The sequence below is a fragment of the Salvelinus namaycush genome, chromosome 10 (genome assembly GCF_016432855.1).
Source record: "Salvelinus namaycush isolate Seneca chromosome 10, SaNama_1.0, whole genome shotgun sequence".
Classification (NCBI taxonomy): domain Eukaryota; kingdom Metazoa; phylum Chordata; class Actinopteri; order Salmoniformes; family Salmonidae; genus Salvelinus; species Salvelinus namaycush.
Genome location: NC_052316.1, coordinates 40628299 through 40651913, shown reverse-complemented (window position 1 = coordinate 40651913; position 23615 = coordinate 40628299). Strand labels below are relative to the sequence as shown.

At 43.4% G+C, this 23615-nt stretch overlaps 1 protein-coding gene across 1 annotated transcript in view; it reads right to left on the bottom strand.

Annotated features, from left to right (window-relative positions):
* The window catches only part of LOC120055022 (cytosolic phospholipase A2-like), a 53301-nt gene that overhangs the window by 25840 nt on the left and 3846 nt on the right, over positions 1-23615 (bottom strand). The window contains exons 3-12 of the mRNA XM_039002866.1: positions 17798-17879; positions 16045-16193; positions 15807-15923; positions 15380-15417; positions 6051-6195; positions 4577-4713; positions 3264-3486; positions 3058-3172; positions 377-514; positions 155-244 (exon numbers count right to left, since the gene is read on the bottom strand). Coding sequence (XP_038858794.1) covers positions 155-244; positions 377-514; positions 3058-3172; positions 3264-3486; positions 4577-4713; positions 6051-6195; positions 15380-15417; positions 15807-15923; positions 16045-16193; positions 17798-17879 — 1234 coding nt within the window. The remainder of the gene's footprint in view (positions 1-154; positions 245-376; positions 515-3057; positions 3173-3263; positions 3487-4576; positions 4714-6050; positions 6196-15379; positions 15418-15806; positions 15924-16044; positions 16194-17797; positions 17880-23615) is intronic.

Here is a 23615-nt window from a genome sequence, read left to right as displayed (position 1 = left end):
TACAGCCCTGGGTGTACGTGCTGTATTAACTGTGGAGGAGACCAGGATTTGGTACTATATCTACACGGAATGCATGACTTCATTGGGGTCAGGGTTCAGACAAGAGGTTGGGGTTAGGATTGGAGTTAAAAGGGAAGTGTGTGTGGTTTCTTACCAAGCTCTTCCTCCATGGTGCTCCCCCCGACTGTGTCTTTCACCCCCAGGACTCTGTTGAAGAGAATGGAGAAGGCACTGCCCCACACCCCTAGAGAGAGAAGCCACAACATCAATATAATGTAATGAATCATGAATATCATGTTTGACAGCTTATCATTTAATGAATCTCTTGAGAAAGTGCCATGAGGAAGTGCCAGGTATATTCAGAGTTTTTTCCTACCCATAAGGAAATGTAGTGGGTTCTCCTCATACCGCTTCACAGCGGTTCCCATGAAGAATTTGCTTCCAAAAAGGTCAGGAGTCATGAACGTTCCGTACTTTGCCATTCCAATCTCATATGGGCTGAACTCCACCCAGTCTGAAAAAAACAACAGCATCCATTAATCAAAATCCAAACAGTGTATGTATGTCACTAACTAACGCTTTCATCAGGAGAGCACACGGTAAGTACAATGTCATTGGGAAAATGTTTACGCCTTTTCACAAGTCTGCAGTAAATATGCATTTATATGTATATGTTATGCAAAGAGGGTAACCCAGGTTTACAGTAACAGTACAAGCCAGGTATACCCTACATGACTACTTTAGTGACACAACAACATCCACACATACTTTAATAATGTTTACATACTGCTTTACTCATCTCACATGTATATACTGTATTCTATTCTACTGGATTTTAGTCAATGCCACTCCAACATTGCCGTCCTAATATTTATATATTTCTTAATTCCATTATTTTACGTTTAGATTTGTGTATTGTTGTGAATTGTTAGATACTACTGCACTGCTGGAGCTAGGAACACAAGCATTTCACTACTCGCCGCTATAACATCTGCTAAATTTGTGTATGTGACCAATACAATTTGATTTGACATACAATACTATTAGGCACAACACGACACACTGTTTCATACATTATATGTTTGAGTTCCTCAGAACAACAATCACCTTTCAGCCTATTCTTGGAACTGGAGTAAGGAGGATAAGGTTACCACTGTGTGTTAGGTGGCAATATTTTAGCCTTTCTCTAGAATGGGTGTGAAAGTATTTCCTTGTCACACCAGTGTTAAAAGGTGGGGGATTTACAGATAAAAGGAGTACCTGACTAACTGAAGCTATATTCTATTCCAGTTCATCTGCAAAATTGTCACACCCTGATCAGTTTCACCCGTCTTGTACTTGTCTCCACCACCCACTAGGTGTCTCCCATTTATCTCCATTATCTCCTGTATATTTATACCTGAATGCTCTGTTTGTCTGTTGCCAGTTTGTCTTTTCCCGTCAAGTCCTACAAGCGTGTTCCCGTATTTCCTGTATTCTAGTTTTTGTTTTTCTTAGTCTTCCCAGTTCTGACCTTTCTGCCTGTCCTGACCCTGAACCTGCCTGCCGTCCTGCACCTGCTTGAATCTGATTTGGATTTTGACCCTTTGCCTGCCTTGACCTACTCATTGCCTGCCCCATGTTCTGTAATAAATTGTGAGACTCGTATTATCCGCCTCCTGTGTCTGCATCTGGGTCTTTGCTTGAGTCCTGAAAATAATACACTATAGGCCAAGTTATGGGTCACAGTCCCCATAAGTCAGCAAACAGTCATGCGCTTAGTCAACCTAACAGGGGACAGGTTGGCCCGAAGAACTGTTTTGAGGTTAGTTTTGGGAACGAGAACTGATCCTTGATCGGGACTTGGGGGCATACCATAACCACATTGACCCCTACCTAACATTGCCCTCCCATGTTGTACTACTAAACCTACACATTGTTGACGTTCCTTCTCACACATCAGTATTAAAACTACAACTACAGGAATGCCTGTGGTCAATATGTTGTTACATTGCTGTTCTTTGTTAGTTTTTGCAATACCCTTGGTTGTGCAATTTGTTATGCTTGACCACATCCATGCCTCCCTTTCTTTCAGTAACAGAGACTGTCACTATGGCTTTGTTGTAAATGAATGTAACTGGTCATATGCACAGTAGATAGCGACATTAATGGAGAACTTTTCAATGCTGTCTAATATCTGAAAGTCCCATTTGGATATCAGCCCACCATGACACATCAGTTGGTGGTAAACCAGAGACATGCATTGAGAGAGTTGGGCCAGTTTTTTAGAACGGACGCCATGTTAGCGCCTTTCTTCTCCAACTGTTGGTCATGTAACAATAGGACAGAACCTCCGACAGTTCCCTCTGAAATTAACCCGCTGTCAACAAGCAGAACAACGTATTTAATTGATTATAATGTGTATCCAAGTCTGTACAGTGTTGTGGTGTCAACAAATTGCATATCTGCTTCCACTGGACATCTTCATCTGTTTAGAAAACTATCTGAAATAAACAGCGCAACACGGAAGCGTCAATTATCACTTAGCAACGTCTATGGAGGAGAAAGTGGCGCTATCGGAACATTCAGACAGACACCGCATTGGCCCAACTCTCTCTCTCTATATATGACTGTGGTAAATTAGTGATGCTACAAGGAAATGTAGTGTACGGAAAATTTGAATGTGGGAGATAGGATCTCTGGTGACATATTATGCAAAACTGAATACACATACTCATTCTACTGGAGCCACACACACACACACACACACACACACACACACACACACACACACACACACACACACACACACACACACACACACACACACACACACACACACACACACACACACACACACACACACACACACACACACACAGCCCAAATAGGCTCATTCAGAACTTGGATCATCCATTCAAACTACGTGACCAGCACTGCGAACACACAACCACACTACGTGCATGAACTCCTCACAGAAATGCTACGCTTTGTTGAACAACTGAGAGGAGCCTCAGAGCCACACTGAGCTTGTGATCTACTGTAACACACACACACAACGCATACACACTCACTGACCTGCAAACATGAGCTCGGATACATCCGGTTTGACGTGCAGACAGGTAAACAGAGGGAGGGGACACTGGGCCTCGTTTACCTTCTCATGCAACTCACTCAGCTTTGTGTCCATTCTCTGATGAAAACAGAGAAACACTTTAGGAGTCAGGGCCTCTTGAAGACGGAGAGAGAGAAACAATGAAAACAGATGCCTGCGGTCCTCTCACCGCAGGAATGAGTGTCTCTCCGATGAGCATGCCGAAGATGTCTGTGAAGGTGACGGGCTGTCCGTTGGCCTTCTTGCTCCACAGAGCCTGGATGTAGTTGGTGATGTGCTGGGGCAGCAGCAGTCTCAGAGGGTTACTGCTCACACTCTTCATCAGCTCTGCATTGATCTCCTTAGGCCCCTTAGAGGGGAACTCTGGGTGGGAGAACAGGGTTGACATGTACCTGGGGGGGAGATAGGGAGGGAGGGAGGAGGGAGATAGTGAGGGAGAGATAGAAGGAGGGAGAGATAGAGGAGGGAGAGGTAGAGGGAGGGAGAGATAGAGGGAGGTAGAGGGAGGGAGAGGTAGAGGGAGGGAGAGGTAGAGGAGGAAGAGGGAGGGAGAGATAGGGGAGGGAGAGGTAGAGGGAGGGAGAGAGAGGGAGAGGTAGAGGAAGAAGACGGAGGGAGAGGTAGAGGGAGGGAGAGATAGAGGGAGGGAGAGGTAGACGAGGAAGAAGGAGGGAGAGTTAGAGGGAGGGAGAGATAGAGGGAGGGAGAGGTAGAGGAGGAAGAGGGGGGGAGAGAGTGAGTGAAGGTGGGAGGGAGTGAGGGAGATAGGGGGAGGGAGACAGAGGGAGGGAGATAGAGAGATAGAGGGACAGAGATAGATGGACGAGATAGGGAGGGAGGGAGAAAGATAGTGATGCAGCAAAACAAACATGGAAATCACTACATAAAAACACTGGGCAGACATTGATGCAGAGGTAGATACTGTAGGACGAGAGAAGTGGGAGGGAGGAGATGTTTTATTTATTTTATCTTAGCAAGTCAGTTAAGAACACATTCTTATTTTCAATGATGGCCTAGGAACAGTGGATTAACTGCCTTGTTCAGGGGCAGAACAACAGACTTTTACCTTGTCAGCTCGGGGATTCGAACTTGCAACCTTTCGGTTACTAGTACAATGCTTTAACCACTAGGTTACCTGCCGCCCCATGGAGGAGAGAAGTGAGAGGGAGGAGTGGGAGGAGAGGAGTGGGAGGGAGGGAGGAGAGGAATTGGAGGAGAGAAGTGAGAGGGAGGAGTGGGAGGAGAGGAGTGGGAGGGAGGGAGGGAGGGAGGGAGGGAGGGAGGGAGGGAGGGAGGGAGGGAGGGAGGGAGGGAGGGAGGGAGGGAGGGAGGGAGGAGAGGAATGGGAGGAGAGGAGAGAAGTGAGAGGGAGGAGTGGGAGGAGAGGAGTGGGAGGGAGGAGAGGAATGGGAGGGAGGAGAGGAGTGGGAGGGAGGGTTTGTGAAAGAGAGCATGGTATAAACAGATGAAAAGATGACTGACCAGGTGGATCCAGAGAGGCCAGCGATGTAGGTGGCACAGTCCAGGACCCCAGACTCATACAGGGCCTTCACCACCCCAGAGAACCCCACCATGGCCCTGAAGCCTCCCCCTGAACCCACTATGGCTATCACCGGCACCTGCACAGACAGACACATGCAGGAAGAGATAGGAATGGATTTTACAATAAAATGCATACCCTGTTATAACATGACTCCTTGAGATTCATAGCAGCACTGTCAGAAACCCCTACTTCCTTATGTTACTTCCCTCATTCTGTCTACAGTAGATGATTGTTATTGTATCACTCTACCTCCATGTACTGTATTTCCTGGGCTTCTTTCCAACTCTGCACTGGCTTCTCTGAACTAGAGCCACAGTCTTATCCGTAGACAATTCCAACAAATATTCAGACCACGCTGACACAACAACTGCACAGGATTCATCATGGTGTGTGTGAGACAGTGTATTGACTGATTGAGTCTGTAATGTACCACAGCATGTGTTTTAAAGGCAGTGTATGGTGTGTGTGAGACAGTGTGAGTTGTTGGCCTATGCCCTCTCACCCTGGCTGTGCCCCTACCCAGTCATGTGAAATCCATCGATTAGGGCCTAATTAATTCATTTAAATTGACTGATTTCCTCATATGAACTGTAACACAGTAACATTTTTGAAATTGCTGCATGTTGCATCTATATTTTTGTTCAGTATACATAGTTTAGGCGTTCCGGAGCCTGGAGTGTTTTTTCCCGCAGGCCAGATTGAATGGCCTCCCCTGCTCTAGACAGTAGTATTTACTAGCCCCAGTGGGAATGCAGTGTGGCAGCTCAGCAGCTCTGCAGCAGTACTGTTATGTGGTGGGTTATTATCTCATCATGGCTGGTAGCTTCCGGACCATGTGAGGACACAGGCAGGCAGGAAGGGCCTACAGTAGCTGGCCAGAGGTGAGGGTACACACTACAACTAGGAACACAATGCCAAAACCAGTCACAGAAACACAGCCCAGTCCAACCAGGGGAGGAATGCAGAACTCAGAAGCTGAACAGGCCCTGAGAGCTCTCGGTCTAAGAGGAAGTTAGCGGCGACAAAGTGATCACATGTTGGAATACTAACAGATCTAATTGTGTGAATGTGGTGCATGTGTATATACAGCATATAAAAAAGGGTGTTGTTTGCTAATATCAGCTCTTGTCTACGAACTTGACCCCTATGGTAAGCAATACTGCAGGGTAAGCCCACTTTCTATGGCAATATATATTTTATTTAGCCCATGGCTATTATATTGCCATGCCATTTTGGAGTGGTTACCATTCTATGACGCATTAAACCTGCAATGCACCCTAATAAATTAGGTATTACATGTCAAACACTGCATTTGAATCTAAGACCAAAATTATAAATGATTTAAAAAATGACACTGTGGCTGGACGTAGGCCGCTCTTAGAGCCTGGGCCCACAGTACTCGGGGATGCCCACCTCCTGAGGGGTGCTGGGGAGGAAGCGAGGCTTCTCCATGTCTAGCAGCTTCTTGATGCCCAACGTCACCTTCTCTCTGCGGGCCTGTCTGAACAGTTTCTCCTTGTCACACAGGGCCAGGCTGAACCGCAGGTCCAAGTTAGTACTGTAGACAAAGACACACAACAGATAAAACAATGACAGAGATATTTCACTGGATGTATAAATATAAAATTGCGTTGTTAAGGAGTGCAAAGGTGAATTGAGTTATTGCACATGCGCATTTCACAGAGTAGGCAATCCCTACCGGAAATATGGAGATGTTGGCGTGGCAGGTAGCCTAGTGGTTGGAGTGTTGGGCTAGTAACCGAAAGGTTGCTAGATTGAATCCCTGAGCTGACAAGGTAAAAATCTGTTGTTCTTCCCCTGAAAAGGGCAGTTAACCCACTGTTCCTATGCCATCATTGTAAATAAGAATTTGTTCTTAACTGACTTGCCTTGTTATTATATAAAGATGTATGCTAGAACGGGCCAATAGGATCACGCTAGCTCATGCTTGGCTCTGCCCACCTCCTTGTGTGTTCTGCCCACTATGACTCATCTGTTCCTATTGGAAATAACAGGCTGTGGTCTATCTTGGTTTGGTTATAAAAAAATATTTGCTATAACCCTGCATATTGGTATCATAAGCAAGACATGTTTATCAAATACGTATTCTTGAAGAATCATATCTGACAAATGGAATAATGTATTATCAATTTCCATTGTTGTTCAATTTCGAGTGCTCAGTTGAACATGTGCCACTAGGACATTATTTATAGGACACCTGGAGATTATTATCCCAAGTACAAAATATTATTCATTTTTTTCTCAAAGTAAGAAAAGCTATTCAAGAATTGACTACATTTATAATTCAAAAAATGCATTCAACAATTTACTGGATTAAAAAATGTTTAATATAGTGATATCTGATCATTCTCTGATATCATGTTTAATTACACCAATAGAAAATTCACTTAGCAACAGAGTTTGGAGAATGAACAGAGCTCATCTTCTGGATCTTCTGGATCCATTACAAATGTTGACATAGAGGACAGAGAAAAGCTGACCTCTGATATAATTTGGGATGCCTTTAAGGCGTACATTAGGGGAATGATAATCTCATACTCTGCAAAAGTTAAATATGATTTAGAAATTGAAATTAAAGAAAAAAAATCACTATCTTAGAAAAAGGTAAAGAAGAAAATAAAATGTCTGAACTTAAGCAGGAATACGATATTTAACTTCTGAAGAGAGCCAACAAATATAGGTTAAACTCAAATAAAGCACACTACTTAATAGGAAATAAACCTGGTAAATATCTCACAGCTCTCACAAAAATGAATACATCCTAAATGAGTTATCATTTTCTAAATCTCCCGAGAGAGATACAAAAGCGGTAATTTATACGGTCAAAAAAAATGTATAGAATAAAAAGGCAAGTTTTACATCTTCCTAAATCTGAGGGTGGTTTTAACCTTCCAGACTTGGAATTGTATCAACTTGCTACCCAGGGCTTTTACTTGCGACATATAGTTAAATGCACTAAAGAGGAAGAATGGGAACGTATTGAAGATGTGCATGCTCATCCCCAGAATATTTTGATGTATCTATTTTCAAAGGATAAAGCTAAGAGGATTAACAACTCTATAGTTAAGAACACTATACAAATATGGACGAAAATGAAACATATTCCACAAGAACCAATATTACTTCCTAAAAACACAACCTTAAGGAAAAATACTTGGATAGCTTTCAGAATTCACTAATAAATTGGTCCACATGGAAAACTAAATGCATAGAAAATGTAAATTACTTGGTAACAGGAAATACCTTTATTTACATGACAGAATTAAAAAGTACTTTTTGACTGACAAACATAGAAACGGTTGTTTCAAATACATGCAACTTAAAGTTACATATCACAAAATGTAAATTTGAAATCTTTTGGACATCAGAGCAACCTTGAGGGAATCTTATTTTGAGTCAGAAAATGACATTCATATGATTGGGAAGAGAACATAGCCAACTGACAATCTCTTAGAAAAAACATAAACTATTCGAACCAAGACTTAAAAATAACTGATGTTGGCACAAGATGGAGGGAAAGTTGGAGCATAACTAATGAAATGACAGTTAATGAAAATGTACACTTAATCCAGCATAAACTAATGTATAGAATGTATTATACAGGAGATACAATTCACAAATTCTACAGCACAACGGCAGCGTATTGTCTGAAGTGTAACTCTAACAATGACTCAATAATCAATGCTTTCTCGGAATGCTATAAAGTCCGGAAGTTGTGGGAGGAGCGAGAAAGTTGACTGTCAAATCAAATCAAACTTTATTTGTCACATGCGCCAAAAACAACAGGTGTAGACCTTACCATGAAATTCTTACTTACAAGCCCTTAACCAACAATGCAGTTCAAGAAAGAGTTAAGAAAGTATTTACCAAATAAACTAAAGTAAAATAACAATAACGAGGTCATTTTGTACATGTAGGTAGGGGTAAAGTGACTATGCATAGATAATAAACAGCGAGTAGAAGCAGTGTAAAAACAAATGGAGGGGGGGTATAATTTCTGCATTTCCTGCACTCATTTGAGATCATTTCCACACTGCCACGATATGGGCAAAAATACTAGGCCTTATTTTTAACCAAATGTTGCAATTGCGATTTAGATCAAAACACTTGGGTGAACTTTTGGATACCGGTATATAGTAAAATACGGTTTACCGCCCAGCCCTATGCAGCTGTAGAACTTTTTGAGAATCTGGGGACCCATGTCAAATCTTTTCAGTCTCCTGAGGGGGAAAAGGTGTTGTCGTGCCCTCTTCACGACTGTCTTGGTATGTTTGGAACATGTTAGTTTGTTGGTGATATTCTCAAAAAGTTCTACAGCTGCATAGGGCTGGGCGGTAAACCATATTTTACTATATACCGGTATCCAAAAGTTCACCCAAGTGTTTCTACACTAGAGCCCCGTCGATGTTAATGGGGGCCTGTTCGGCCCACCTTTTACTGTAGTCCATGATGAGCTCCTTTGTCTTGCTCACATTGGGGGAGAAGTTGTTGTCCTGGTACTCGCTGACCTCCTCCCTATAGGATGTCTCATCATTGTCGGTGACCAGGCCTATCACTGTTGTCTTCAGCAAACTTAATGATAGTGTTGGTGACGTGTTTGGCCATGCGGTCGTGGGTGAACAGGGAGTACAGGAGGGGATCAGCGTGGCAGACGTGTTGTTGCCTACCCTTACCACCTGGGTGCGGCCCGTCATGAAGTCCAGGATCCAGTTGCAGAGGGAAGTGTTTAGTCCCAGAGTCCTTAGCTTAGTGATGAGCTTTGTGGGCACTATGGTGTTGAACGCTGAGCTGTAGTCAATGCACAGTATTCTCACATAGGTGTTCCTTTTGTCCAGGTGGGAAAGGGCAGTGTGGAGTGAGATTGAGATTGCATCATCTGTGGATCTGTTGTGGCGGTATGTGAATTGGAGTGGGTCTAGGGTATCCGGGATGATGCTGTTAATGTGAGCCATGACCAGCCTTTCAAAGCACTTCATGGCTAATCATTTAGGCAGGTTACCTTCGCTTCCTTTGAGCACAGGGACTATGGTGGTCTGCTTGAAACATGTAGGTATTACAGACTTGGTCAGGGAGTGGTTGAAAATGTCAGTGAAGACACTTGTCAGTTGGTCCGCGCATGCTTTGACTACACGTCCTGGTAATACGTCTGACCCCGCGGCTTTGTGAATGTTGACCTGTTTAAAGGTCTTGCTCACATCGGCTACCGAGAGCGTTATCACATAGTTGTTCGGGACAGCTGGTGCTCTCATGCATGCTTCAGTGCTGCTTGCCTCGAAGTGAGCATAAAAGGCATTTAGCTCGTCTGGTAGGCTCGCATCACTGGGCAGCTCGCGGCTGGGTTTCCCTTTGTAGTCGGTAATAGTTTTCAAGCCCTGCCACATCTGACGAGCGTCAGAGCCGGTGTAGTAGGATTCAATCTTAATCCTGTATTGACGCTTTGCCTGTTTAATGGTTTGTCTGAGGGCATAGCGGGATATCTTGTAAGCGTCCATACTAGTGTCCTGCTCATTGAAAGAGGCAGTCTAGCCTTTAGCTCGATGCAGATGTTTCCTGCTGGTAGAAATGAGGTAAAACGGATTTAAGTTTGCCTGCATTAAAGTCCCTGGCCACTTGGAGCGCCGCTTCTGGATGAGCATTTTCTTGTTTGCTTATGGCCTTATACAGCTTGTTGAGTGCGGTCTTAGTGGCAGTATCAGTTTGTGGTGGTAAATAGACGGCTAGGAATAATATAGATGAGAACTCTCTTGGTAGATAGTGTGGTCTACAGCTTATCATAAGGTACTGTACTTCAGGCGAGCAATACCTTGACATTTCTTTAATATTAGACATTGCGCACCAGCTGTTATTGACAAATAGACACACATCCCCGCCCCTCGTCTTACCAGACATAGCTTCTTTGTCCTGCCGATGCATGGAAAATCCTGCCAGCTCTATATTATCCGCGTTGTCGTTCAGCCACGACTTGGTGAAACATAAGATATTACAGATTTTATGTCCAGTTGGAAGAATAGTCTTGATCGTAGATCATCCATTTTGTTTTCCAATGATTGCACGTTCGCCAATAGTATGGATGGTAGTGGAGGTTTACTCACTCGCCCACAAATTCTCAGAAGGCAGCCCGACCTCTGCCCCTTTTTTCTCTATCTTTTCTTCACGCAAATGACGGGGATTCGGGCCTGTTCCCGAGAAAGCAGTATATCCTTCGCGTTGGATTCGTTGAAGAAAAATCTTCATCCAGTTCGAGGTGAGTAATTGCTGTTCTGATATCCAGGTGTTAAGAAGAGTGATTTGGTGGGTCATGTTTCAGAGGACGCATTACTCAACCTTCGCCTCCTGAGCCCGATAGGGAGTTGCAGCGATGAGACAAGATCGACATTTGGGAGAAAAAGGGGGTAAAATACAACAAAAATACAAAAATATATATATATATATATAAAAAGGCCTGTTAATGGGGTCAGAGATTTTCAGATGTGTGCTGTTGAGTGAAATACGGTAAGATTAGTTTAGGAGACCTACAGTAATAACCATAAACAAAAGCGCACAAAACATATTCACAGTTGAAACAATGACTGGTAAATAATCCAAGACCAGCTCAGTTAATCCCTACCATTGTGACAATGAGTTGTCATAATGCTGCATGAAACGTACATGATCTTAGGGGCATTGACAAACACAATGTAAGTAATTTAATTTATGTACCCCTAATTGCACCAAATACATCTGTTTATCCTACAGCTATTGTAAGCAGTAATCATGAGCCTACAAACCAGAGTTACACTGTTGGCACTGAGGCGGTGTGCAATAGTAGGAAGACCACTTTGTGCAGCTCACCCTGCAGCTCCAATGTAAATAACATGAGTAAGTCTGCATCTGATAAGCTTCCCAGTAAAGCATTAAAAACAAAGCAACCCAGAAAAGTGCTAAAAATAGCCCATATTAACATATGTAGCCTAAGAAACATCCATGAAGTCAATAACTTGCTTGTAACAGATGACATTCATATTCTGACTATCTCTGAAACTCACTTAGATAATACCTTTGAGGATACAGTGGTAGCAATACATGGTTATAACATCTACCGAAAAGACAGAAATGCCAACAGAGGCGGTGTTGCGGTCTATATTCAGAACCACATTCCTGTAAAGCTTAGAGACGATCTAATGTTAAATACTGTTGAAGTAATATGGCTACAGGTTCATCTGCCTCACCTAAAGCCCATTCTTGTGGGAAGCTGCTATAGACCACCAAGTGCTAACAGTCAGTATCTGGATACTATGTGTGAAATGCCTTGATAATGTATGTGATATCAACAGAGAAGTATATTTTCTGGGTGATTTAAATATTGACTGGCTATCATCAAGCTGCAAACTGTAACCAGTGCCAAACTGTAACCAGTGCCAAACTGTAACCAGTGCCTTCAACCTGGATCAGGTTGTCAGTCAACCTACCAGGGTAGTTAGAAACAGCACAGGAATTAAATCATCAACATGTATTGATCACATCTTTACTAATGCTGCAGATATTTGCTTTAAAGCAGTATCCAAATCCATAGGATGCAGTGATCACAATGTAATAGCCATATCTAGGAAAACCAAAGTTCCAAACGCTGGGCCTAATGTAGTGTATAAGAGGTCATATAATACGTTTTGTAGTGATTCATATGTTGATGATGTAAAGAATATTTGCTGGTCTGTGGTGTGTAATGAGGAGCAACCAGACGCTGTACTTGACACATTTATGAAACAACTTATTCCAGTTACTAATAAGCATGCACCCATGCATGCACCCATAAGAAAATGACTGTAAAAACTGTTAAATCCCCTTGGATTGATGAGGAATTGAAAAAATGTATGGTTGAGAGGGATGAAGCATGAGGTATGGGAGGCCAACTGATTGGCAAATGTACTGCAAATTAAGATATCATGTAACTAAACTAAATAAAAATAAAAATAAACTACACTATGAAACAAAGATAAATTATATAAAGAATGATAGTAAAACGTTTTGGGGCACCTTAAATTACATTTTGGGGAAAAAAGCCAACTCGGCTCCTTCATTGATTGAATCAGATGGCTCATTCATCACACAGCCCACTGATATTGCCAACTACTTTAATTACTTTTTAATTGACGAGATAAGCAAACTTAGGGATGACATGCCAGCAACAAACGCTGACACTACACATCCAAGTATATCGGACCAAATTATGAAAGACATGAATTGTACTTTTGAATTCCGTAAAGTCAGTGTGGAAGAGGTGAACAAATTATTGTTGTCTATCAACAATGACAAGCCACCGGGGTCTGACATTCTAGATGGAAAATTACTGAGGATAATAGCAGATGATATTGCCACTCCTATTTGCCACATCTTCAATTTAAGCCTACTAGAAAGTGTGTGCCCTCAGGCCTGGAGGGAAGCTAAAGTCATTCCTCTAACCAAGAATAGTAAAGCCCCCTTTACTGGCTCAAATAGCCGACCAATCAGCCTGTTACCAACCCTTAGTAAACTTCTGGAAAAAAATTGTGTTTGACCAGATACAACACTATTTCACAGTAAACAAATTGACAACAGAATTTCAGCATGCTTATGGGGAAGGTCACTCAACAAGCACAGCACTTGCACAAATGACTGATGATTGGTTGAGAGAAATTGATGATACAATGATTGTGGGGACTGTCTTGTTAGACTTCAGTGCAGCTTTTTACATTATCGATCATAGTCTGCTGCTGGAAAAATTTATGTGTTATGGCTTTACACCCCCTGCTATAATTTGGATAAAGAGTTACTTGTCTAACAGATCACAGAGGGTGTTCTTTAATGGAAGCCTCTCAAATATAATCCAGATAAAATGAGGAATTCCCCAGGGTAGCTGTTTAGGCCCCTTGCTTTTTTCAATTTTTACTAACGACATGCCACTGACTTTGAATAAAGCCAGAGTGTCTATGTTTGCGAATGACTCAATACTATACACGTCAGCTACTACAGCGACTGAAATTACTGCAACACTCAATAAAGAGCTGCACTTAGTTTCAGAGTGGGTGGCAAGGAATAAGTTAGCCCTAAATGTTTCTAAAACTAAAAGCATTGTATTTGGATCAAAACACTCACTAAACGTTAAACCTCAACTAAATCTTGTAATAAATAATGTGGAAATTGAGCAAGTTGAAATGACTAAACTGCTTGAAGTAACCCTAGATTGTAAACTGTCATGGTCAAAACTATTGATGCAGTAGTAGCTAAGATGGGGAGAAGTTTGTCTATAATAAAGCAATGCTCCGCCTTCTTAACAACACTATCAACAAGACAGGTCCTACAGGCCCTAGTTTTGTCGCACCTTGACTACTGTTCAGGTGCCACAAAAAAGGACTAAGGAAAATTGCAATTGGTTCAGAACAGGACAGCACGGCTGGCCCTTGGATGTACACAGAGAGCTAATATTAATAATATGCATGTCAATCTTTCCTGGCTGAAAGTGGAAGAGAGATTGACCTTATCACTACTTTTAATTTATGAGTGGTATTGACATGTTGAATGCACCGAGCTGTCTGTCTAAACTACTGGCACACAGCTAGGACACCCATGCATACCCCACAATACATGCCACAAGAGGTCTCTTCACAGTCCCCAAGTCCAGAACAGACTATGGGAGGCACACAGCACTACATAGAGCCATGACTACATGGAACTCTATTCCACATCAAGTAACTGACGCAAGCAGTAAAATGTGATTTAAAAAACAGATAAAAAAACACCTTATGGAACAGCGGGGACTGAGAAGCAACACAAACATTGGCACAGACACATGCATACACACACACACACACACACACACACGATAACATACGCACTATACATTAACATGGATTTAGTACTGTAGATATGTGGTAGTAGTGGAGCAGGGGCCTGAGGGCACACAGTGTGTTGTGAAATCTGTGAATGTGTTGTAATGTTTTTAGAATTGTATAAACTGCCTTAATTTTGCTGGACCCCAGGAAGAGTAGCTGCTGCTTTGGTAGCATCCATAATAAATACACATACAGTTGTGTAATTACATATCAACAACAGCTTTAAAACATCAAATATTTTCCCATATGGAAACAGACATGTAGTAGACCTCTTGGTCAGCAATGGTGATTGATTTTATGTACTGTAGGTTACTATGTACGCATGACTGTAAGTCACTTTGAATAAAAGCCTCGCTCCAAGATGGTCTGGTCTGAGACAGACCTACTGAGACAAACACACCCAAGACCTCTGACGTCCTACCTCCAAAACATGCCAAACATATCCTTCCCTTCATCTGAAGCAACAGCCCTTTGTGATGCAGTACAGTAAATCTAAGCCATGTGTTTACTGAAAACAGTTACAGTCTTTAAAAGTAGAAAGAAATGTACTCACTCTTGTGTGGGTTAAATAGATTGACGTGAATTCCTGTGTTTGTTTAACCTGAGTCTAAAGTATTGTTCCACCCAGTGCTACAGTTTTAAGGGTTATTATCTGGCTGTGTGCTTATTTTTTTTACATGGAGAGAGAGAGAGAGATGCCAATAAAACAATTTTAATTTGAGAGAGAGGCCTTCAGGTGAACCAGAGAAGCCACAGTGTTTAAGATAGCATCTGTAAACAAGACAGGCTTCCTGACAGACAGACACGAGGAGAGGAAAGGAGATGAGAGGAGAGGGGATGAGAGGAGAGGAGAAATAATGAAAGTGTACCTACCAGACCTCCAGTGCCATCTCTAAGTACACATTGGTTGCCTGTAAAAACAACACAAAGACGCTGTGGTTATTGTAGAAGAGAAAACATTGATTAATATGTCAACTGCAAAACACAATGGGATAGAATACAACATCCACAAGCAGAGGGAGGAGGGATGAGAGGAGGAGGGTGATGAGAGGAGAGAAGGGGGAGAGATGCAGGTGGGTAGGCTACAGTAAGGAAGAGGGGGGGGTGAATAGATAGAGGGAAACAAAGAAAAGAGAGGGATATTCAGGAAGAAAAAAAAGATGAGAAGAGAGGAAAAACTCTTATAGATAAGTCATCACTCAACAGACAACTACAGTCTGGTGAGAGCGAATGTATTTCAGACACACTTTCCGCTGTAGGTTAATGTAGTTACTACAGACAGAAAATATAGAGAGCTTACTTTGCCGATAAGAAAAGGCACCGTCTCCGTCTGACCAGTTTTCAACATTTTGGAGATGCTGTACGACGCAGTCCCAAGTTTCTCATCCATCACGTAATTGGCATCCATTAACGTTATCTGATTGAGTAGTAAAGCACCAACAAACAAGCTTCAGGTAACCATTCTACTGTAGTGGACTGGGCCTGACATAAAATGAGTTACATTTGACTGTTTTGATTTTACTAGACTTTTTGTTCACCTCCAGAAAGTTCTCCTGGTTTGGGTCTAGTATGAAGTCAAAGGTTTCGTTCCATTCAGGGTTGATGTCGTTGTCTATGTGGCGCGTTCGTTTCCTGCTCTCGGGGGAAGTTGGGATGAACAGCTCCACATAGGGGTCAGGAGTGTCCACTGCAGACACAAACACACAAATGTATGTGTTACATACAGTACATGAGAAATGGACTACAGGAAACAGAGGGCCGAGCACGCCCATATCCACATAGTATTGCACAGTTCCTGTCTTCATGTTATTCTGTATTTTTCCATCATGAGAAAGGCCCATGGCCCTGAAACTGTTAACAATGTCTCAAGTCAGCTATGTTGCATAACACATACATCCACACAAGCCAACAGCGAATAATATTCCATCACATATGATATGGTAAGGGCTATAGTGTATAACTCAGAACCTCACAATAGACAGGGCTGTAGTGGACAGATCGAGAGCTTCAAGTTCTTCAGTGTCCACATCACTAAGGAATTGTCATGGTCCACACACACAAACACAGTCATGAAGAGGGCACGACAATGCTTCTTCCTCCTCAGGACCAGAAAAGATTTGGCATGGACCCTCAGATCCTCAAAAAGTTCTACAGCTGCACCGTTGAGAGCATCTTGACTGGCTGCATCACCCCTTGGTATGGCAAATGCTTGGCATCTGACCGCAAGGTGCTACAGAGGGTAGTGCATACGGCCCAGTACAGCGCTGGGGCTGAGCTCCCTGCTATCCAGGACCTCTATACCAGGCGGTGTCAGAGGAAGGGCCTAAAAATTGTCAAAGACTACAGCCACCCAAGTCATAGACTGTTCTCTCCACTACCACACGCTAAGCGGTACCAATGTACCAAGTCTGGAGCCAACAGGACCCTGACCAACATCTAAGACTGCTAAACAATTAGTTAAATAGTTTACTAATAGTTACCCGGACTATCTGCATTGACCCGTTTTGCACTAACTCTTTTGACTCACATACACTGCTGCTACTGTCCTGTTGCCTAGTCACTTTATCTCTACCTATATTTACATATCTACCTCAATTACCTCGTACCCCTGCACATCAACTCAGTACTGGTACCCCATGTATATTTATTTTTTTATTTAACCTTTATTTAACTTGGCAAGTCAGTTCAGAACACACACTTATTTACAATGACGGCCGACACCGGCCAAACCCGGACGACGCTGAGGACAATTGTGCGCCGCCCTATGGGACTCCCAATCACGGCCGGATGTGATACAGCCTGGATTTCAACCAGGGACTGTAGTGACACCTCTTGCACTGAGATGCAGTGCCTCAGACCGCTGTGCCACTCGTGAGCAACGGTCTATAGGCAAGTTATCATTACTCATTACGTATTTATTCCTTGTATAGTTATTTTTCTCTGCATTGTTGGGAAGAGCCCATAAGTGCGCATTTCAGTGATAGTTTACACCTGTTGTTTACCAAGCATGTGACAAATAACATTCCATTTGATTGATTTGATTTACATACAAGCAAACATATCAATGTACATTGAGTGATAGAAACATACATATCAACAAATAGATGACACTATAGTGTTATGACTTTAATAATATCGCTATTACTTGGCGGAATTACATTTCACGACACAACATTAATTCTTAGTTTTTACAGAAATGACAACTCCCTGCGGTGTTTTTATGTTGGAGAATTTGTGATCGTTAACGTGTGAACTATGAGCAGGTAGAATAACAGGTGTTGTCAGACTCACACAGGTCACCCAGTGCTCCCTTGGTGACATTCTCAGCTCGCACCACCGTCACTCTGAACTTGTGAGAGAACTGCTGCTCCACCTGCACAGAAAAACAACACATAACAGACAGTCTGTGAGCCAGGACACACTCCTCACACAAACACAAATCTATCGCACTTGAACTCCAACATAGAACTTCTTAGGTACAGTGTGTACAATTTCAACTGTGATTTGTGTCCAAACCTGGGCTGAAGATGACAACCTGTGTCTCGTGATTCCTATCCTTCTCTTACTGTTTTTATATCACCTTTATTTCACCTTTATTTAACCAGGTAGGCCAGTTAAGAACAAGTTGTCATTTACAGCTGCGACCTGGCCAAGATAAAGCATAGCAGTGCGACAAAAACAACACAGAGTTACACATAAACAAACGTACAGTCAATAACACAATAGAAAAATGTAAATGTATGTACAGTGTGTGCAAATGTAGAAGAGTAGGGAGGTAAGGCAATAAATAGGCCCTAGCGGCGAATATAATTACAATTTAGCATTAATACTGGGGTGATATATGTGCAGCTGATGATGTGCAAGTAGAGATACTGGGGTGCAAAAGAGCAAGAGGGTAAGTAATAATATGGGGATGAGGTAGTCGGGTGTGCTATTTACAGATTGGCTGTGTACAGGTACTGTGAAAGACGATCAGATCCCGTACTCCTACTATGGGGCAGACAACTGTAGTTTTGTTGCTTTCTTGTTGTTTTAGGTAATTTGTAAACAGAAGGTATAATGATGTCATTTTGTCTAATCACCATTCCCCTGGTAGTGAATCTGCAGATCTGCTAGTCTCCACTACAGCATAACAGTGATGAGTGAGGCTTCGCAGCAGGCATAGACTTTCAATAGGAACTGAGCAGCCAATGGGGCTACAGTGGAATATCTCCATGTCAAGACAACAGGGCACATTTGTAGTGGGGTAATATTTGATATGTGATATATTATATTTACCTCACATGCGACCCGTGATAAGAATAAGACTATGCAATTAGCCAGTTAAAATGTTTACCTGACTCCTTAAAGATAATTAAAATATGCAAGAGACTATTCCCCCTCAGGAGACAGAAAAGATTTGGCATGGGTCCCCAGATCCTCCAAAAGTTCTACAGCTGCACCATCGAGAGCATCCTGACTGGTTGCAAATCAAATCAAATCAAATTGTATTTGTCACATACACATGGTTAGCAGATGTTAATGTGAGTGTAGCGAAATGCTTGTGCTTCTAGTTCCGACAATGCAGTAATAACCAACGAGTAATCTAACCTATCAATTTCACTACAACTACCTTATACACAAGTGTAAAGGAATGAAGAATATGTACATAAAAATATATGAATGAGTGATGGTACAGAACGGCATAGGCAAGATGCAGTAGATGGTATCGAGTACAGTATATACATATGAGATGAGTTGTGTAGGGTATGTAAACATATAAAAGTGGCATTGTTTAAAGTGGCTAGTGATACATGTATTACATAAAGATGGCAAGATGCAGTAGATGGTATAGAGTACAGTATATACATATGAGATGAGTAATGTAGGGTATGTAAACATTATATGAAGTGGCATTGTTTAAAGTGGCTAGTGATACATTTTTCCATACATTTTTCCATTGTTAAAGTGGCTGGAGTTGAGTCAGTATGTTGGCAGCAGCCACTCAATGTTAGTGGTGCCTGTTTAACAGTCTGATGGCCTTGAGATAGAAGCTGTTTTTCAGTCTCTCGGTCCCTGCTTTGATGCACCTGTACTGAACTCGCCTTCTGGATGATAGCGGGGTGAACAGGCAGTGGCTCGGGTGGTTGTTGTCCTTGAAATCGGGTGGTGTAGGTGTCCTGGAGGGCAGGTAGTTTGCCCCCGGTGATGCGTTGTGCAGACCTCACTAACCTCTGGAGAGCCTTACGGTTGTGGGCGGAGCAGTTGCCGTACCAGGCGGTGATAGAGCCCGACAGGATGCTCTCAATCGTGCATCTGTAACAGTTTGTGAGTGCTTTTGGTGACAAGCCAAATTTCTTCAGCCTCCTGAGGTTGAAGGGGCGCTGCTGCGCCTTCTTCACCACACTGTCTGTGTGGGTGGACCAATTCAGTTTGACCGTGATGTGTACGCCGAGGAACTTAAAACTTACTACCCTCTCCACTACTGTCCCGTCGATGTGGATAGGGGGGTGCTCCCTCTGCTGTTTCCTGAAGTCCACGATCATCTCCTTTGTTTTGTTGACGTTGAGTGTGAGGTTATTTTCCTGACACCACACTCCGAGGGCCCTCACCTCCTCCCTGTAGGCCGTCTCGTCATTGTTGGTAATCAAGCCTACCACTGTAGTGTCGTCTGCAAACTTGATGATTGAGTTGGAGGCGTGCATGGCCACGCAGTCGTAGGTGAACAGGGAGTACAGGAGAGGGCTCAGAACTCACCCTTGTGGGGCCCCAGGGTTGAGGATCAGCGGAGGGGAGATGTTGTTACCTACCCTCACCACCTGGGGGCGGCCCGTCAGGAAGTCCAGTACCCAGTTGCACAGGGAGGGGTCGAGACCCAGGGTCTCGAGCTTGATGACGTGTTTGGAGGGTACTATGGTGTTAAATGCTGAGCTGTAGTCGATGAACAGCATTCTCACATAGGTATTCCTCTTCTCCATATGGGTTAGGGCAGTGTGCAGTGTGGTTGCGATTGCATCGTCTGTGGACCTATTGGGGCGGTAAGCAAATTGGAGTGGGTCTAGGGTGTCAGGTAGGGTTGAGGTGATATGGTCCTTGACTAGTCTCTCAAAGCACTTCATGATGACAGAAGTGAGTGCTACGGGGCGGTAGTCGTTTAGCTCAGTTACCTTAGCTTTCTTAGGAACAGGAACAATGGTGGCCCTCTTGAAGCATGTGGGGACAGCAGACTGGGATAAGGATTGGTTGAATATGTCCGTAAACACACCAGCCAGCTGGTCTGCACATGCTCTGAGGACGCGGCTGGGGATGCCGTCTGGGCCTGCAGCCTTGCGAGGGTTAACACGTTTAAATGTTTTACTCACGTCGGCTGCAGTGAAGGAGAGTTGGCAGGTTTTGGTAGCGGGCCGTGTCAGTGGCACTGTATTGTCCTCAAAGCGGGCAAAGAAGTTGTTTAGTCTGACATCCTGGTACGCGACGGGGCTGGTTTTCTTTTTGTAATCCATGATTGACTGTAGACCCTGCCACATACCTCTTGTGTCTGAGCAGTTGAATTGCGACTCTACTTTGTCTCTATACAGACGCTTAGCTTGTTTGATTGCCTCGCGGAGGGAATAGCTACACTGTTTGTATTCGGTCACGTTTCCGGTCACCTTGCCCTGATTAAAAGCAGTGGTTCGCGCTTTCAGTTTCGCGCGAATGCTGCCATCAATCCACGGTTTCTGGTTTGGGAATGTTTTAATAGTTGCTGTGGGTACGACATCGCCGATGTACTTGCTAATAAACTCGCTCACCGAATCAGCGTATTCGTCAATGTTGTTGTTTGACGCAATGCGGAACATATCCCAGTCCACGTGATCGAAGCAATCTTGAAGCGTGGAATCAGATTGGTCGGACCAGCGTTGAACAGACCTGAGCGCGGGAGCTTCCTGTTTTAGTTTCTGTCTACAGGTTGGAAGCAACAAAATGGAGTCGTGGTCAGCTTTTCCGAAGGGAGGGCGGGGGAGGGCCTTATATGCGTCGCGGAAGTTAGTATAACAATGATCTAGGGTTTTACCAGCCCTGGTTGCACAATCGATATGCTGATAGAATTTAGGGAGTCTTGTTTTCAGATTAGCCTTGTTAAAATCCCCAGCTTCAATGAATGCAGTCTCAGGATATGTGGTTTCCAGTTTACATAGAGTCAAATGAAGTTCATTCAGGGCCATCGATGTGTCTGCTTGGGGGGGAATATATGCGGCTGTGATTATAATCGAAGAGAATTCTCTTGTTAGATAATGCTGTCGACATTTGATTGTGAGGAATTCTAAGTCAGGTGAACAGAAGGACTTGAGTTCCTGTATGATGTTATGATCACACCACGTCTCGTTAATCATAAGGCATACCCCCCCGCCCTTCTTCTTACCAGAAAGATGATTGTTTCTGTCGGCGCAATGCGTGAACAAACCAGCTGGCTGTACCGACTCCGATAGCGTGTCTCGAGTGAGCCATGTTTCCGTGAAGCAAAGAATGTTACAGTCTCTTATGTCTCTCTGGAATGCTACCCTTGCTCGGATTTCATCTACCTTGTTGTCAAGAGACTGGACATTGGCGAGTAGTATGCTGCCTGGTACGGCAACTGCTCGGCATCCGACCATAAGGTGCTACAGAGGGTAGTGCGTGCAGCCCAGTACATCACTGCCATCCAGGACCTCTATACTAGGCGGTCTCAGAGAAAGGTCCCAAAAAATTGTCAAACACTCCAGCCACCCCAGTCATAGACTGTTCTCTCTGCTACGGTACGGCAAGCCTAGGTCCAAAAGGCTCCTTAATAACTGCTTCTAGCCATAAGACTACTGAACAATTAATCAAATGGCTACCCGGACTATTTGCATTTTTTAACGCTGCTGCTACTCGCTGACCCCCATGTACATATTACCTCAATTACCTCGGCTAACATGTTGTACCCCACACATTGACTCTGTACTGGTACCCCCTGTATATAGCCTCGTTATTGTTATTATATTGTGTCACTTTTTTTTAACTTTAGTTTATTTAGTAAATATTTTCTTGACTCTTGTTTATCTTAAAACTGCATTGTTGGTTAAGGGCTTGTAAGTAAGCATTTCACAGTAAGGTCTACACCTTTTCTATTTGGCGCATGTGACAAATTAAATTTGATTTGATTTAGTTGAGTTACAGTAATAGGCAATCAAGAAATGTCTGAGAATGGAATTCTATATAGTCTATTTAATTACTTTGTCAAATGAAGGATACATTATACAAGGAATAAACTTAAGTTACAAATCATTAACAAGCATTACAAGACATTATTCTAAGCATGATCAGAGAGGGAGAGTGAGAAAGAAGAGACCTTGGGGTGGAGAGAAAAGTCATGACCTGAAAGGCCATACCCCAAGAGACCCTGGGGTGGAGAGAGAAGTCATGACCTGAAAGGCCATATTCCAAGAGTCCCTGGGGTGGAGAGAGAAGTCATGACCTGAAAGGCCATGCCCCAAGAGTCCCTGGGGTGGAGAGAGAAGTCATGACCTGAAAGGCCATGCCCCAAGAGACCCTGGGGTGGAGAGAGAAGTCATGACCTGAAAGGCCATGCCCCAAGAGACCCTGGGGTGGAGAGAGAAGTCATGACCTGAAAGGCCATGCCCCAAGAGTCCCTGGGGTGGAGAGAGAAGTCATGACCTGAAAGGCCATGCCCCAAGAGTCCCTGAGGTGGAGAGAAAAGTCATGACCCGAAAGGCCATGCCCCAAGAGACCCTGGGGTGGAGAGAGAAGTCATGACCTGAAAGGCCATGCCCCAAGAGACCCTGGGGTGGAGAGAGAAGGAAACAGTGTAGGTATCTAACCAGTGTAGGTCAGGAACAAAAAAGAGAAAGAGGAAATCTAATGTGTAGATAAAGAATCTGAGTTGTTGACCAATACCATGTTGAGTTAACTTCCAATCAGATGTCAAACCTACAAGACGTAGAGACAACTGAACCTCTACTACCCAGAGGTGTGACAAGATGGGGTTGGTGAGATAACACATAGAATGTTGAATTCCTAAGACAACAGAAAGGAAATTCTTGCATACAGTTGTTCTGAGTCACTTCAGGGGCTGGGCCACCCTACACCTTCTTTATCATGATGAACACTA